The sequence below is a fragment of the Dermacentor variabilis genome, chromosome 3 (genome assembly GCF_050947875.1).
Source record: "Dermacentor variabilis isolate Ectoservices chromosome 3, ASM5094787v1, whole genome shotgun sequence".
In the NCBI taxonomy this organism is placed as follows: Eukaryota; Metazoa; Arthropoda; class Arachnida; order Ixodida; family Ixodidae; genus Dermacentor; species Dermacentor variabilis.
In genome coordinates this window covers 121,281,185-121,298,808 of record NC_134570.1, presented here as the reverse complement: position 1 = coordinate 121,298,808, position 17,624 = coordinate 121,281,185, and the positions used below count along the sequence as shown (strand labels likewise).

Sequence of the window (17,624 nt, the reverse complement as noted above, 5' to 3'; positions counted from 1 at the left end):
CAATTAACTATTTGATTGTTCAATTTAGGGAACATGTCAAAATTGTGAAATTGAAGTTGAGCAGTAGTGAACTTATGTCTGTTTGGCTGAAAAACAGAGACTGACATAACTCTCCACATACTCATCCCCAAGATGTGCTAAAATATGCATTGAGGTTCCGGTTAAAATTGTCCACAACTGCTTAATGGAGGCTTCTGGGAAACTGTTAACTGGAACAGCAATGTATGTTGAAGTAGATCTTGGGGATTAATATCTCAAAAAGGATGCTAGTCTTATGGTTTTTGCTAAGCCGATGTGAATCAACTACTACTTGGCTTCTTTTTCATAGTTTCAGCTGGTGTCCTAAAGTGAGTAATTAAAAATTTATTTGGTGAATATTTTAACTAGCTACCTGAACATTTCAAACTGTCATGCGAGTAATGCCTGCCTTTTCAGGTAATCCACCTGAAGAGGCCAACTTGTGCTATTTGCTCCACGAAATTCAAAAAAAGTCTGCTTGAACTGAAAAGTAATAACACAGTATATTTTCTTTTAGTTTACTTCAGCTGATCCAACTGTGATTTGTATAGAGATGTGCTCCTGAAAAGTAAATCTAATTTTCATATGTTTGGCTTTCATTAATTCTATGTCAGTTAATTCCACCTACTTTTTAATGTTTGAGCATCACAAAAGCATGTCAAGCAGCTGTATACATTGGATAGATGAATTCAAAAGCACGTACTTCTTGGGAGGACAGCATGTGTAATTACCATAGAATTGAACAAGAGAGAGCAGCAGATGGCATACAAGCATGTTAGCTGTGCCAGGAAAGTAAAGAGGGACCTGCGGATTCTCATAAATCTAATGCAATATCATTGGAAAAGTGCAATTCATCCAAAACTGATGTGCATGTTTTATTGCTGAGCACAGCTATAAGTTCTGTGAACATTAGTGCCACACATCTCTAATCCTAAAGTTGTCATCCTCCCCTTCTGACGCAAATGAAAGGGATAAACTACCACAATTTCGTTGCTCCTGTTTCTGGTACGATGCCTCTTCGACAATATAAGCAGTAATCAGCAACATGAAATCACCAGCAGAATGCACCCCAAATACCATAAAAAAATTTTTTTTTCATTTCCTGCACCCACTTTCACGTGTATTGTACTTCTGTGTTATAGCGCACATTTTATCATTGTTCATACATTGTTTGGTAAGAATGACGCACCCCTACTATAATGCCTTTTGGGGAAATGTACTTTTCTGAACAAACTGAAGAAAAGAAAAGCACATAACTACACAACCTGAAGACAGTAGTAGTGTGTAGCCTCCCGTGTGCCAGCTTCTGACAGCATGTGTAGAGCAACACTGTCTTTTATTCTATCCCTTGTCTCCTATTTCCCAAAGAACATCAGGGGAGAATAAAAAAAGAAAACTTGTCAGACTGTAGTATCTCCGTGAGTGCCATAAATTCAATCACTGCAAACAGTAATCATGAGTCCCGAAGTCCTTGATACATTTAGGGAATCCCGTGTGATCTTGAGAACGATGCTGGTGCACGCCTGGAAATAGTTGAGAGAACTCCAAGGAACTCCTGAAAATCTTTAGGCAATGCCAATAGGCTTTGCTGTCATTTGAGGAAGCCTGCAGCTTGAATGCAATAACAGGTGTGTGCTGTTTAAGCTGTTATTCAGTTGGAAGCAGGACGTGCACGGCACGTATGGTTGGCAAGCTTGTGAGGTGGCGTTTGGTTGGTTGGTTCTCTTCTAAATATGGCTCACGCCCATCTTGGGGTATCGGCCAAGATTCGGATAGAGGCCAAGAAATATAATTAGGGAAGTCTAAAAAAGAAGAAAAATAAAATACAAAATTATTTTGAGATGATTATGAAAAAAGTAAAATAATGTAAAGCTCTGATAATTTAGTGAGGAAATCATCTTGAATAAAATAGAAATTTCTTAGTGACTACACAGACATCCCTATGACAATGTCCAATATAACAGGCTCCAAAAAGACAGAATATTAGTAATTAAAGAAGTTCAAGTGTGTACAACGAAACTGTACTTCTAAAATAATCATTTGTAAAAACACTGACTCTCCATCCCGGCCTTGTGAAAGTAGATGTCCAGCGGAGCTGTTGAAAACCACCACTACAACTGCTGAGAGATGTATGCAATGCCTTATTGCTTTAGGGTAATGGTGGTTATGAGAATAGTGACAATTTTGACAGCACGCCGCCACTTATAGCGGTGCTGCAGCAACATTGAAATTTGGGTCTTTTATATATGAAAGGCTAGGAAAATCACACTCCACATCACAAGCTTCCATTGCCATGGCAGCTTGCGTGCAACAGTAATCTTTACCGGGAAATGTACGAAGGTAGTGCTACATGCTTTGCATTGTTATCAGGAGTGCCTTATCATCAATTATGTGGTTCGGGTGCTTGTTTTGTGCTTGTTTTTTTATTGAAGTGTATGTTGTTCTGTATGTTGTATGCATGATTCCAAAGAATGTATGCACTGTTCGCTTCACTTAGCTGAGTGTTTGAAGCCTCTGCCTTGCAGGGTTATGAGCCACTGCTCCTGGCCCTGCACTGTCGCCGGGAGGGGCCCACATCTTTTTTCTAGCAGACGCTGACACGAAAAATGAAAACCAACTAGAGGCTGACAGCTTTGCTGTAAAATTACATGAGGCGGCATAATAAGAAGTGATCAATCGCCTCTTCATCACTGCATAATGGGCACACGGGGGCAAGGATAATGAGTTCCACCTGACCAACTACTCGGAGTGGGCATGTGCTGTTTCTTGAGCGAAGTCAAGTCAAATCAGTATATCCCAGTAAGGTTGGCCTTGTGGTGACAGCGCGTCAGATGAGTCCGACAGAAAACATTTGTCGATGCCCAGGGCAAGCATTATCTGCCAGGTTACTCGAAATGGCTTTGGCATGCTGGTTAGAATGCTCAGCCTGAAAAATCAAGTTTGTGGTTCAACCCCGTGTTGCATATCTATTTTTACATCACGTTGTGCCATACCTAAATGTAGCTGGGACATATCAATGAGCGAACATAATCAGCCGATTTCCTTGCTTACAAGTGTGTTTGCAATTTAAAAGAATAATTTACCATTTGCACTTGTCCTGACTGACACTGCCAAGGCAACAAGCTCTGCTTATTATGAATGGATTTAGACTCTTTGTTTTAGCCAAGTTTCGTTCAGTGTTCTTCATTCGCTTGTTATACATTTTGGGGTTTGGTGGCATCCATGCTTTTTGTTGTTACCCTCCAGAAATGGTAATTTGATGTGTATTCCCACCCTTCCCTAAGATGGTAGAATTGCCAGGCAGCCAGGACTGCACTACAAATTCAGATTTGTAGCTCCTATAACAAAAAAAAAAAGGAAAGCCTAATAAGCTATACTCATTGTTGCATAGCGACAAGATAGCATAGTAATGGCAACCAGTTTTGGACTTTCATTACATAATGGTTAAAAATTTTATCACATCTCAGAACAAGCGTGAGAGGTGATGTATGAAGTGAATTTTGGACCCAGATGAGTCAGACATCTGTACACACTCTCTGTATGAAATATTCTATTTGTTCTAGGCTATCTGTAGACAAGCCACACTGCTACATTATTTAAAGTGCTATGGGATCTTTGGCTTGGACTTGGGCGGTCAGCCTGGCCAATGCTGAAACTGAAATGGAGCATTCATAGTTTTCCCAGTGCACAGCCATGTTGCTGGGTGCAGTCAGCTGCTGGCATGTGTGTGCCTGTGTTTGCATAGCTTTTCACTGACACAACCCTCTGTCTGTTCTGTGGGCCAAGTTACCGAGTGGAGCTGACTGCACCCAGCAACTTGTCTGTGCACTGCAAACAGTGCAAATGTTCCACACTGCTAGAAAAAAATGGAAGTGGTTGTGAGCATGAAAAGCCAGCTAGAAAGAGAGAGATCATGATGTCAAAAAAGAAAGACGTGCGTAAGCACTCTTTTGATTCTGCTCTCAGACATCGAGATTGATTTTTTTAACAGACAAATGAACCTCTGAACCATCAAAAGCATCCGCACCACTGGCCAACAGATGTTGTCGCATCCCTTTGATTGACAAAGGATTTCACATTTTCTTACTGCTCACATTTTTCTTTTTTTCTTAATTTGTCTGGTTTTTCTGATGTAGCTGCCCAAGTCACACAATTATATTATTTATTTGTTTTGAAAACATATACACATTTGACACGAAAGGAAAAGCGAGGAGCAGAGCTGACAACTGCCACCAGAAGGGGCACAACGCCTACCTACTATTTAGAAAGGAGGAGAGAGAAACATAGAAATGGAAGATAGAACTCATCCAGTTATCACCATATACTATAAACATTCGCTTCACTTAATCGAATAAAATTCGTTGGTAGTTTGCCCTCTTATACAATTGGTTGTATCATACCTTTTCATTTGTTTTGTTTCCCTGTTAAAACATAGCGTAAGAAAAAATGAACATGGACCAACTAGCCCTGTTTGTTGCTTTGATAAATAGAGAATTGTCCTGTGTTTATCATGTAATGCATAAGCACCCCTGTCCGTCTGCCTTCTCAGCCTTAGACTGTTGGTGCTTCTTCCTAAGCTGAATATATAGTACTAATTTACCCAGATAGCAGTTACGTTGCAATGCTGTGAGAATACCAACAACACATGCCTAACAGCGTATCATTTGCAAAACACTGTTTCTTTAGTGTGAAGCTGCAGACCGTTGCCAAAAGTTATCTCAGATTAATAAAGCTTTAATTTGACAGAAACTTCCAAGACTTTCGTAACTGTACCTTTGGAAAATAGACGACAACTGTATAGTACACGCTTCTTGAAGTGGAGGCATCAAGAACTTGCATGTTGTGTTGCTGTCCATAACAGTGTGATCTTGACTGCCAGATACTCGTAGCAGCACACAGTCTCTCTGATAAGTAGTGCTTAGTGACTTGATTTTTTCTGCACTGTGCTCGCAGTAAGGAAGGCAAGCCACCGGGCTTCCTGGTCAAGGCATCAATTGGAATGATGGCTGGTGCAGTGGGAGCTTTCTGTGGCACGCCCGCTGAGATCTCTCTCATTCGCATGACTGCAGATGGAAGGTGAGCACGGGTAGCACGTACACTCTTATTGCTTTACAGTGAAACGTTTACATATCTGTGCAAGAGAATAACTAAACATTGACTGTTGGTCAATTTTACTGGTTATTGTGAAGTGTTTATACACGAATCCTCAAGTGATTGCTTTGATTGCACGCATTGCACTTCAGAAATTGCATTTCAGAAATTCAATTTTACCAAAAGAGGTACAAAAACCTGCAGGCCTTTATTTAACTATAATATATGTTATGGCAAACCATGCGGTAAAAAAAGTCTTCACGACAACAGCGAAGCTAGAGACAGTGGTCCACTAAGGAGCGCACCAATTCAATGCAGCTAAAGGAAAGTTCGAACATGCTCTGAATCAACTAGCGAAAATGAAATCCCCTTTCCTGGAGCAGAAAAACAGGCTGTACATTAAACAGCACAATTCAGGTTATGACTTAAATGCACAAGGTGTTCCATATCCAGTGTCCCATGCATCAGCGGGGCACATGCTGTATAGGTAGTCACATGTTTCATGCCATCTCTTGCTTTGCAATGACTGCACATTGTCATGCATTTCGCACCAATTGCTGGTCTAGGTCATCGTCTGTCCTGCCTTGTGTCAGTGTAATAGTTAGGGAAAACTAAATCTATTGTGAAGCCACGTGCCAGCAATGTGCCAGATGCAACTTCATTGAAACGAACCTCGTTTCAATGAAGTTGCATCTGGCGCGTTGTACGGTCTCACCCATGCTCTTGTGCCAAGGAAACGAAGACACAGTAGTGCAGACAGTCATAAGGGCATTTATTGCACCTTTCATACACTAATGCCTGCCAACCTAATTGCTATCCACACAAAATGCCGATGGGCACGCAACAAGTCTAGGAAGTCCAGCTCACCACGACCAGATAGCGAGTGAATATGTTCACCCCATGTTGGACATCAACGTCTGATCGTTCATGTGTAGGGTCATGTAAACAGTGGTGCGTTCGAACGATTGTGTTCATCAATTCCGGTGTCCTGCTCGTAGGCCTCGTGAGACGATCTTGCAGTGCATGGATCGTCCACGCCACTCACCCATCCCGAGCCAAAGGAGTGCCCACATGTATTTGTGCCTGAGTAACCCCACCATCAGGTGGCGTTAGCCGCACAGCACTCATGCCATCTCTCGTAATACACTGCAACCCCACCAACCTCCGCCGGCGCTGAGCTACGCGGAGAAGCCGGATTACAGGAGACGCGAGAGTCATGCGGGGAAAACAGTATCAGGGGATGCATGACAGTCGAGCATCCCCACATCCCGCCAACCTTAAATCATTACATACTCCGCCGAAACACGTCGCACGGTCTAACATCCGCGCTCGCTTCATGAACAAGAGGTAGTACATGCGGTAGTGGCCACATCGAGGAAATGTTCAAGCACTGTCCGTAACATGCGTGCCGACCATGTCTTTGAGGTACACTGCTGGCGTCCGTTGGTCACAGCAGCAGCTGTGCAGACTCGACTCAGAAAACAAATGCTTGAGCATTAATTTATATTATCATTACTACCATGGACCATACTATTAGAATTGACCTCATCAGGTAAACATTTTCTTTTTTATGCGAAATACTCCAGAGGGACATTTTCTAAGCTGTGATGTGGAGCCAAGATTTTCCTCAGATAATTTGAACACGCTTGCTTTCTGAAATTTGAAGTTTACTTTAACTTTGGATGCATGCATCATACACATAAATACCTTCCAGGAATAAACTGCAGCACACAACTTGTCTGTTGTGCACGCTACAAATTTCACCATAAACCTTCCAGGACCCAACAATGTTGTCTAGTGTTTGGCATGAAATTATCCATATGCTAGTATTCAGAGAATGAATTGAAGAAGAATGGGCTTAGAATACTGAGGATGAAACCCTTTGATATTCAGAGTCGTTCCTGATGACTAGGTGCTGCAAGAAAAGCTAGTAGTACATATACACTCGTCTTCCTCTCAACAGGTTACCACCAGCCGAGCGCAGGAACTACAAGAACGTGTTTGATGCACTTGTTCGGATGTCAAAGGAAGAAGGAGTGCTTACGCTGTGGAGGGTAAGAGAGACCGGAGGCTGTCGTGAGAGCACGCACTTGTGCACTGACAGCTGGCACAAAGAGAAAAGAGAAAAAAAAAAGTTTGAGCAAGACCCATCTCCCGATGACTGTTGACGTTATTGCAATTAGCATTCAAACATTGTAGCGACACATCGTATTGCCACAGCTTAAACGTGCCCTGTATGAGCTGTGTGCGGAAGCTAGGCTCCTCTCTCACGCTTCCCTCTGGTCACACTGCGCTACCTAGCGGTGCGCCCGCAATGTCTGTGTAACCCAAAACCATCTTTTTGGACGGTTACCAAAACATAGCTATCTCATCCTCGTTGCCAATTGTTAAGCGATGGGAAAATATTTGTGTAGACTATGTAGCTTGTTACGAGCAATCGAAAGCAACAAGTGATGCATGCATGGCACTAACTCAACAATTTCATTGAAGAGACTCGTGTGACTGCTTTTATATGTGGCAGGGCAAGTAAAATAAAGTAAAATAAAGTGGAAAACTTTATTTTCACTGTCATAGGGCCTCAATAAACATTTAAGTAAAGAACAAAGTAAAATTGCGCTGAAAATTCAAAGCTGTGACTTGCAGAGAAGCATCTAAGTAAGACCCTGTGGACAAGGTCGCTTGTCAAGGCCATGCAGTTAAGCAACGAGTTCCGACCTGTGCCACTAAATCTCGCTGCGTGAGAATCTGTGCTCGCAGGCCTCGTAGCTTTGGTTCTCCTGTGAGGAACTACTGAAACAGAGTGCAGGTTGTGTCTGTATGTACGTCGCGGGTTCAATTACACACCCAGCACTGGAGAAATTTGATAGGATTGTTTCGTGCATAAACGCGGTGACCCAAGTTTGTGTCAAAGAGGTTCATTGAAGAGCAACTCACCCTGTTCTCTCAGCACAGCAGCCCAATGCTGTAATCACTAGACCATATATATATATATATATACATACATGCACAGCGACCAAAGTTGGCAGGAAAATGGTTAGAGACATAGATTGTGTCCCCTAAGATGTGTGAAGTTTCAAAAGAGTGTCGGTTGCATTTAAAAACATCTTTTGGCAAATGTCCAAATACTACGATCCTGCACTACATCTCATTATATGACTGTAGAAATACCCTCTAGACATGGTTACTCCTTTGGGCATGTTGCTTCCATTGAGAGCATGCTCATTCCATGCCTGGTGCTCTCCCATAGGGATGCGTACCAACAATTGGCCGAGCCATGGTTGTGAATGCTGCCCAGCTGGCCTCGTATTCTCAAGCCAAGCAACTTCTACTCAACTCAGGTAAACTGGCAGGGAAAAGCTGCCAGGTGGCAGGTTCTCATGATACACCACTGCAAATGGAATTATGTATCATGTTTGTGCTTTAACATATCGGGTTCGGGAGAACTGGTGGAGACAAATTGTGCTGACTCAGCTTCTATAGAAACAAGGCAGAAGGTAAACTTAACAAAGCAGTAATTGTGACCAAAAACATTCTCAGATTCAAAATTTTTTTTTTGATACAAGTTTTTGTGTGTTAGATGAAAGTAAATATAGTAGAATTCTGTTATATTTCTGTTCCAGTTAATACAATATTTTGCTTAATTCAGTGCTGTAGGAAAGTCCTGCTTGTGGCAGTGAATGTCTGCGGGCCATGCCTTCTATACTTAGATAAAAGAGATGACCCACATCGAGATGCCAGTATAGGTCCATATTGACATGCAGTTTCCAGTTTACATCCATGCCAATATTTCTCTGGTATGCTATTATGCGCATTGAAACTCCCGGAGACAAGTCATTCACATTCATTAATTTGGTGATGTTAACTAAATACATAGTAACAGTGCAAGTGACTGCAGTTTTCAGCCTGTGCTTGAAGAGCGAGTAAGCCTATAGTGCTATAAATCTACTGCAGCTATAACGTCATATGTTAACTCTTTGAAGACTTAAGATATGTAACATAGAGTGCTGTGAGAAATGTGCAGAGGCAACAAGAGCTTGCAGTCAGTGAAAGAAACGTTTTGACTCTATACCTGCCAAATTGAGCAATTGATTAATTAATGCCTAATTTTTAGATCGTTTTTATGATTACTGTATTCATGCCAATAATTTTAGAACTTTTATTTGAGTCTATTTTAGGACAGCATTTATTGCAAAGGAATACAAAGACAGTCGCTTACCAATTCTTTTATAGCTCGATTACTCTCGTAGCAGTGTCACTAACTTATAGAACTAATGTATAGTGACAACTGAAATTTTGACCGCCATTATAGCGATGTTCTATAAATAAATTTCGTAAACATTTTGTTTGTGGCACAGAATCACTAATAAATAGTCAACATCATCAGTAGTCATACCATATTTAATATATTTCGTCATATTTTGGTACTTTTTGACATCAACGGTAGTAGTATTTTTCAAATTCTAAGGTTGGCAGGTCTGTAACTGGTAGGCCACACCACTTCAGTACAGTGCAGTAAAGGCTCTGGGTGTGCTCTGGTTGCTATACATTGTCCTAGTGCAAGCCTGCACTCGGCAAGGTGTGCCCTCGTATATGTTCCCTGATGCTGCTGGCGCGAGTTCTCCAGACACTGGCAAGTGCAGCAGCAATGATGACATTACCCTTACTGTACTCAGTAGGCTCCACTTGAGTGCCATTTGAACGGGATGCTTTAAGGCCAACTTTGAATCCACCCATATTGTTAGATTGCCCTGATAGAAACTTTGCAAGGTTCGTTATGTTCTGTGAAGAAGGGAATCAATGAATTGATGAGAAAGTGACAACCCAGGGAGATGGGCAATTCTTCTGCAATTCAATTTGTCCATGACAGATTGTGTATGTTACAAGTATGCACCAGCAGTCTTGGAGGTCACGCTCCATTTGGTGCTAGTGCCCACTTTAAAAAAGAGCACCGCTCAGACAGGGCGCCACCTTCCTTAAAGTGAGCCAACTGTGAAAGCTGGTGCCACTGAATTCTGTAATAAAAATCATGCAAAGCTTACCAAACTGCATTTATTTCTTGTTTAACTCCACAAAACCATAACACCATTCCACACGAAAGGAAATTAAAACAACTTGGTCACTCTTATTTTTGGCCACAGAGAGTAGTGCTGCACATTCATATAAAGAAAACAACAAACCAGCGAAATGTTTCCGAGTTACAAGTTAACTACAATGGTAAATAATAAATGAGTAATTAGTTTACTGAGCTATACACAACTGAAACTTCACTTTAGCTAGTCAGAAACGCTAAAAATTTTGTGTTAAGCTTCTCCCACTTAGACCTTATCATTTCAAGGTGCCAAACTGAGCATATCAAAAATGATACATTAGGCATTGTGGGGTCAAATACAATGCAATTAACTTTTTATTAGTATTAGTTTGCTATAGTTTACCAGATATGAAGGGACATGTTACCCTGATGGGAGCTGGTAGTGTATTTTCACAGTGAATGTGCCAATCCTGTTCAATGGTCAGGTGATTGTCATGCTTAATATGTCTCGGTCCTAAGTGAAAGTGACATTTTGGACAACTTTGAGCACTGATCTAGTGCTCTGGCTCAGCACTAATATTTTCCGTTATTTCGATTAAATATTTCGAAAATGCAACTTTGAACAGTTGCTGAGAGCTGGAACAGTCGACTGTTATGTTGTCATTCTGTCCACGTATGAGTTGTAAAAGAAATTGTAGTCTCACTTTCAAGCCCCAGGAATTGTTGCTGAAATTGACCGAAATTGATTAGTGTGCCAGTATTGACTTTGTCAGCTATGCCAAGTGTTTCCGTTTTTCTTTTTGCGAAGCACTTTATTTTAAAAGAAACTGTCATATCTAGGCCCCTGCCATTTTTGCAGATAGGCTACATGGCTATATAGGTGGACATTAGCAGTGAGAAAAGCTTTGATGGTAAATTAGCTAATTACCAAAATGCACTAATTACCATTTTCAATTACTTACTTTAGGGCGCATGCTATAGTAATTGCGAAATTGAAGTCGAGGAGTAGTGTAGTCATGTCATGTGCAATCCCAACTGGAATGACTAGGCATTTTTAAACAGATTTTGTGGATGGACTTCTCACAAGTGGTGCTAGTGTTGGGATTTCTGTTAGAAATGACATCTCTACACCTTGGCTTCAATTTCACAATTACATGCGCCCTGAAGTGAATACTTAAAAAGATAATCGGCACATTTTATGTAAATGGCAGGAGCCTACATATGTCAATTCTTTAAATAAAGTGTTCAGCATAAAAAGGAACCCCTGCTGCCATGACAGTGTTGATTCTGCAAAGCAGCTTGCCATTGATGCCTCTTCAGATGAAGTAAGCAGACGTCACTGTGAGCTCCCTATGACGAGAAAGTTATCGATTAATTTTGTAAAGCTTGAAAATATTGCCTTGCGGGAGTACGAGCCATATAAAGTGTGGGTAAATTTTCTAATGGCTATCTTTAAGGAGGCAGGCAAGTATGCTCTGCAGAAAGGATGTAGGACAATTGTGCAATATTCATCCCGCTTTCCTCCTTTCGTGTTTTCAACCAAAGTCTTAATCTAGGAAAGATATCACGCTATCCACAGTGTATTTCACTTCAGGTGGCTGGTAGGGAGGCATGTCCTAATTGCAGGGCTTAGTTTTTCAATTTCCACTTCCGTTATACTACAAAAACGAAAGGTTTTAGGTAGGCTGGAAGGCATGCACAGTGGTAGAGTCATGTGAAAAATTGTTTCTATTGCAACATATAGCAGAATATTGATAAGTAACTCCGCACTAGTGCATATGCTGTGTCGTCAATGTAAGGCATAAAAAAAAACACACCTGCCCAAGCCTTGGGCCACCCTAACTTGCCTTAAGATTAACGCTGGGAAATGGAACTTGTAGTAGTGACCTGCAGTATTGGATAAGCAATATACTCTCCACATTTCATTGAATTCTAGTCAGATCTTCAAAAATTCGCAATGCTGGTTGATGCGCTGCTGTAAGTTTAAGGTAATGTTACAGGGGCTGCTGCCAAGTGACTGAGCTAAAGAACAACTGAACCAGCGCAGACGTTGAGTGTGCGTTTGCTCTGCTGCAGGTTACTTCCGCGACAACATCATGTGCCACTTTGCTGCCAGCATGATCAGTGGCCTCATCACGACAGCCGCCTCCATGCCCGTGGACATTGCAAAGACCAGGTGTGTTGGCCTGTGCATGGTCCTTTCTTCTTTTCCTTTGCGCCAAGTGTACATACAGCGTGGTCCACCAAGGGGAACACCCGAATGTTGCTCTCTCACTTTGCTGGCGCCCTATCTGCAAGTGGCTGCGGAAGCAATCTCGGCGCGCTGCTCGGGTGGGTTGAAAGGAGTCAGAGCTACCACCCACAAGTTATATGCTGTAAATCTAGGTGAATGTACCCTTGCGAGAGAGGAAAATCTGGACATACTCTGCACTCAAGTGCTCACTTTAATAGTGGACCCCTCTGTACGCTGAAGTTACTGCACTTGTGTTTGACGTAATAGTTCTGTCGAAACCCGCAAGGTGGAGAGAAGTAATTAATAAAGGGAAAATCAGACGAATTTTTCTTCAACTGTGAGGCTTTTCTTTCGAGGAAACCGTATGGGTTTCCTTTGTAGCAATTGCTACGAACGGGTGGATGTCCGATTTTCCCTTTATTAATTACTGCACTTGTAAAGAGAACCCTCCCACTACTTGTTGAGTTGTACACATGCTTTTTTTTATTCTGTAGAATTCACAGAAAGCTCATGCTAGGTTGTGAAGCCACTGCCTGCTCCGATTTTTTGGTCTGTGGAAACACAGAGTTCGCATTATTCGTCCTACTATTCTTCCATCCACAAACTGTTTCCATCATGCCACACTGTGTGCCCAGCTTCTTATGGCATTGTGTACCTTAAGATGTTCTTAAAAGTTATACACTGGTACTTACGCTTGCAGTGCATACAAAATATGTAAGCATGAAGGAAATGGTTGGAACTTCAGATTGGCTTTGTGGTGTTTAAAGCAAGGTAATAAATTGGTGGGCAACAAATGTCTGACAAGTGCATGTTGTCACCATGAGAGGGAGATTCTTTAAAATGAGTTTGGTTCATGCTCAGGCTCATGGATGAAAAAGCAGAGTTTTCTTTTGGGGCTCTTTTCAACGTCACCTGGAAATGTAGAGAGGTTTGAAGGACTGACCCCCGATATTCTCATACCATCCTCGACTTGGAAGTTGTTCCTCCACTCCATGGGATGGATGTATGGATGTTATGAGCGTCCCTTTTGGAACGGCGCAGTGGGTTGCGCCACCAAGCTCTTGCTATTATACTGCCTAATGTCCTAGCTACGTTAAACAATAAAAAAAGAAGAAAAAGAATGCTATGAACTCCCACAAACAAATTTTCTGATCCCCTATTGCGAACTGTGCTTTTGTACGTCTCTGTTTTTTGTCGTTTCCCTACTTTTCTTCCACCAATCCTCCAATTGCCTCTTACTAATGCCTATTACAGACATGTTTGCTTTACCACTGCTCCCGCTGAACCCAAGGGCTTCAAGGAGGCCAGTGGTGCCTAAATCGACCGCTGGGTAGACATCTTCACATTCTAATAAAACATGCTTCATAGTTTCTCTAGCTTTACCGCAGCAAGCACATGCTTCTTCTTCCTTCTTATATATCATTTTATAGGTGCATGTTCTAAGGCATCTTGATCTCACTTTGAAAAGTAATGACCTTCCCTTTGAGTTATCATAAATTGCTTCTTTCCTGATTTCGTTTTTTTCCTCTTAAGTAGTTACTCACGGCAGGTTTCTTTTCCATTGCCGCCACCCATGAGATTATTTCAGCCTCTCTGACTTTCTGCTTGACATTCTTTGTTGCTGTGTTGCCCACCATACAGGCCGCATACTTGCTGGTAAGCTTCCTAGTTCTTTTCCTCCACTGTGAAACCTCAACACTCTCCCAGCCCATTTACTTTCTTCCATATTCCTCAGCCGTTCTTCATACTCAATTTTACTGCGGGCTTCTCTCACTTCAAAACTAGTCCAGCCCATATCACCCTGCACTGCTTCATTTGTAGTCTTCCCGTGAGCGCCCAATGCGAGACGACCCACTGACCTTTGGTTCCCGTCGAGTCCTGATTGTACCCCTGATTTAAAGCAAACAACTGCATTTCCAAAAGTAAGTCCTGGAACCATTACAGCTTTCCACATACCTCGGTGGACCTCATACCTATTGTATCCCCATAGAGCTCTGTGTTCAATTATGGCGGCATTTCTCTTCCCCTTTGCTGCTATTGCTTTTTCCTGTGTTTGCATATATCTCTTGCCTTCATTTATCCATATACCAAGGTATTTATCTTCTGTTACCCGAGGTATTTCCTGGCCCTGTATCGCCACTGTCTGTTCACTGTTTTCATTTAATACCATAACACATGATTTTCTAACACTAAATTTCAAACCTAAATTGTTGCCTTCCCATCTACAGATATTAGCCAGACATTGTAAATCACTTTGCTTGTTAGCTAGCAACACAATATCGGCCGCATAAAATAAACCAGGGAGCTGCTGCTCTACTACTGTACTCGCCTGTTTGTATGACAGATTAAACCCGATATTACTTCCTTCTAGCGCCCTCTCCATCTTCACCATGTACATCACAAACAGAAGTGGGGATAAAGGGCACCCCTGCCTCAGTCCCTTGTTGATATGAACTTTCTCTTCTCTCCTCATTCCTTCCCATTCAATGCAAACGGTATTTTCTAGGTAAATCTCTCTCTCAAAAGCTGTAGACAATCGTCGCCTAAGCCTTCCCCTTCCAGAATATCCCACAAAATGTTGCAGTCTACATTGTTGTAGGCTCCTGTAATGTCTAAAAATGCCACATATAACGGTCGGCTTTCTACTTTTGATATTTCAATACACTGAGTAAGAACAAATAAGTTATCTAAATGCCTACCTATTCTGAAGCCATTCTGAAGTTCTCCCAAAGTACCATTATTCTCTGACCATGCTTGAAGCTTTAATTTGATTGCCTATATTGCTAGCCTGTATATTACCGATGTAATGGTCAACAGTCTATACGAGTGAATTCTATCTTTCTCCCCCTTACCTTTATAAATTAAATTCATTCTACTTTGTCGCCAACTGTCTGGTATTTATCTATCTTTTGAAGTTTTTTCCACTGCTTTCACCAGAGCTTCCTTAGTTTTTGGTCCTAGTTCATTAATCAGCCTAACGGGAACCTCGTCTAACGGGAACCACCGAGTTGAGCGAAGTGCCACCTTTTGACTGAAGAAGACACTATGCTTCTCAAGAATTGATGCGAAGTGTCACTGAAGCACAGTGATGCTTTTGTCGAGGGGTGGCACGGCCATCAACTGTCTTGAGTCGAAGTGGAGTGTTGAGTGGAGGAACATTCTAGAATATGGGCGTAAGAGTGCAAAGACAGAACAAGATTGGAACGGAAGGGCCCACACGTTAATACATCAGCTAGTGTGAAGCAGAGGCACACTCTCCCGAGAATATTCAGACTCTCTTTCCGATAGTCTAACATAGGCTTGCTCGCACACATGGGGCCTATTTTCTCAATGTAAAAGGCCTCAATTTTGCACTGTGTGCTGCCTTGCAAACAAGCTGTACAGTCACCTTGAAGTCGTTCCAGAAGAAAAAGAAAATTGGCCAATGAAAATAACGAAAAAAAAAAAATGATTCAATGAAGAACAAAAGAAATGATGCCACTCTCGCAAGTTGCCAGGTCACACCTTGAGTGGTTGTGTATTTAAGTGGCCATTGCACTAAGCAAGGTTTTCTTATCTGTCATAGACCAGGCGAGGAAGGCTCGTATGCTGTAACCAAGGGCTAGGTCTGTGGGAGTGGCTCAAGACTATCTGCCACCAGGCAGATTTTGTACCACCTTTTGTTGTGTACTCTTTGCCCTTGTAATGTTCCTTCGCTTTACATATCGGACTTGCCTCATCTTTTTCCAGAAAAGGCCAGCAGAGTTTTGGGAAACATGAACCCGGATTTACTTACTATGCTTTGCCAGGAAGTAAACAAAGATTAAGCCTGGCAATTATGGGAACTTTCCCTACATAAGAACAGGCAAAGTGTGCCAACGTACTGTAACATCCATGATGTCATGGGCACTTCGGTGTTTGCATGAAATTTAGAGAAAGGAAAGTTTGGCTCTCCATTTTCCTGTCCTTTCTTGGCCAAATGAATGAAGATAGACTTTTGAAAGGATATTATTTCAACAGCCTAAAATGGTTCAGTGTTTCTTTTCAGTGCACTTCTATGGGGTCATGCACAGTACTGACCACTGATGAAGGAAACATGATATTTTGTGACTGTTTGCATCTCAGCTTTGACACGAAGGCTTCATCAATAACTTTTTCACCAATAGACGGTCCGCCTAATACATCAGATCAAGCACTTCTTTCCCATGAAATTGATGACACGTACAAGTGATGTTGGCTTGAACACTAATTAGGTGTTCCCTTTAGGAGTGGGTAATTCTACACAAAGTGGAACTAAACCGGGTCCTTGCAGTTGTTCACAGAATGGTCTATGCTGCACTTGCATTTACTTGTTTTTCTTTTGCTGAACCCATGCATCAAATTTTGTTTCAGAATTCAGAACATGAAGACAATCGATGGCAAACCAGAGTACAGGGGTGCCATTGTGAGTATTCTCCGACTCCAAAATGTTTGTTCACTCAATAACACACTACGACAATCACATTATGAAGTTATTGTTTGTTAATGGCACAAGCACACGAGAAACTGAGATTCACATTTGCATATAGTCACTTCACCTCACATTTGCATATTGGTCACCTCACGTTGCAAAACATAAAAGCACTGTGTTGGGAATGATTTGATGGTAGGCACGTAGGCAAACTTGCATGCTGCAAGCTTTTACTAGCACTGCCATGGCCTACAGAAAGTACAGCCTTTACAGGTGGCAGAACATTACCGAAGATACGGGAAGGTGTGCTCGGACAGCTTTGTGTTGCAGTGAAGGGAAAGCTATGGGAGCGGAGCTTCTGCACATTTGTTACCACGCCGAGTATTCCGGCAGCGTTTGAGGTTTCTGGGAAGGGATACCGAATAAGTGTAGCTTCGACAAGTGCTGACGTCATGTTTGACCAAAAAGAAGAAACGCATAAAAGCGAGTCAAATTAACACTTGGTAGTCTAGTTTGTCTTATTTTGCTGTTGTAAATAAAATGTCAGCGTTAGATTAAGCCGTGGAAGAAAATACACTGGCAAGAACGTGGGACTTGTTCCAGGAGCGCTCTCGTGTGTTCTTTGCCTCCGTAGCTTTCTCTTCCATTCCCACAGAAAGTTGTTCGAGAGTATAGTAAGTGTAGGGTACGATATTGGGCTAGCTGCTGCATAGCTCCCCAAATGGGTAGAATGAAGACTTGGACAGGAGGAATATGAAGACAAGAGCCAATTTACAGTTGACTTTAATTCAGCTGGGGCAGGAAAGGCGATGGAAAGGAAACTT

The 17,624-nt window shown here is 41.9% G+C and overlaps 1 protein-coding gene across 1 annotated transcript in view; it reads left to right on the top strand.

The window, feature by feature from the left end:
- LOC142576235 (mitochondrial 2-oxoglutarate/malate carrier protein) overlaps positions 1-17,624 on the top strand; it is a 33,742-nt gene that overhangs the window by 9,861 nt on the left and 6,257 nt on the right. Inside the window, exons 5-9 of the mRNA XM_075686269.1 lie at positions 4,972-5,094; positions 7,073-7,163; positions 8,357-8,447; positions 12,215-12,314; positions 16,743-16,794. Coding sequence (XP_075542384.1) covers positions 4,972-5,094; positions 7,073-7,163; positions 8,357-8,447; positions 12,215-12,314; positions 16,743-16,794 — 457 coding nt within the window. The remainder of the gene's footprint in view (positions 1-4,971; positions 5,095-7,072; positions 7,164-8,356; positions 8,448-12,214; positions 12,315-16,742; positions 16,795-17,624) is intronic.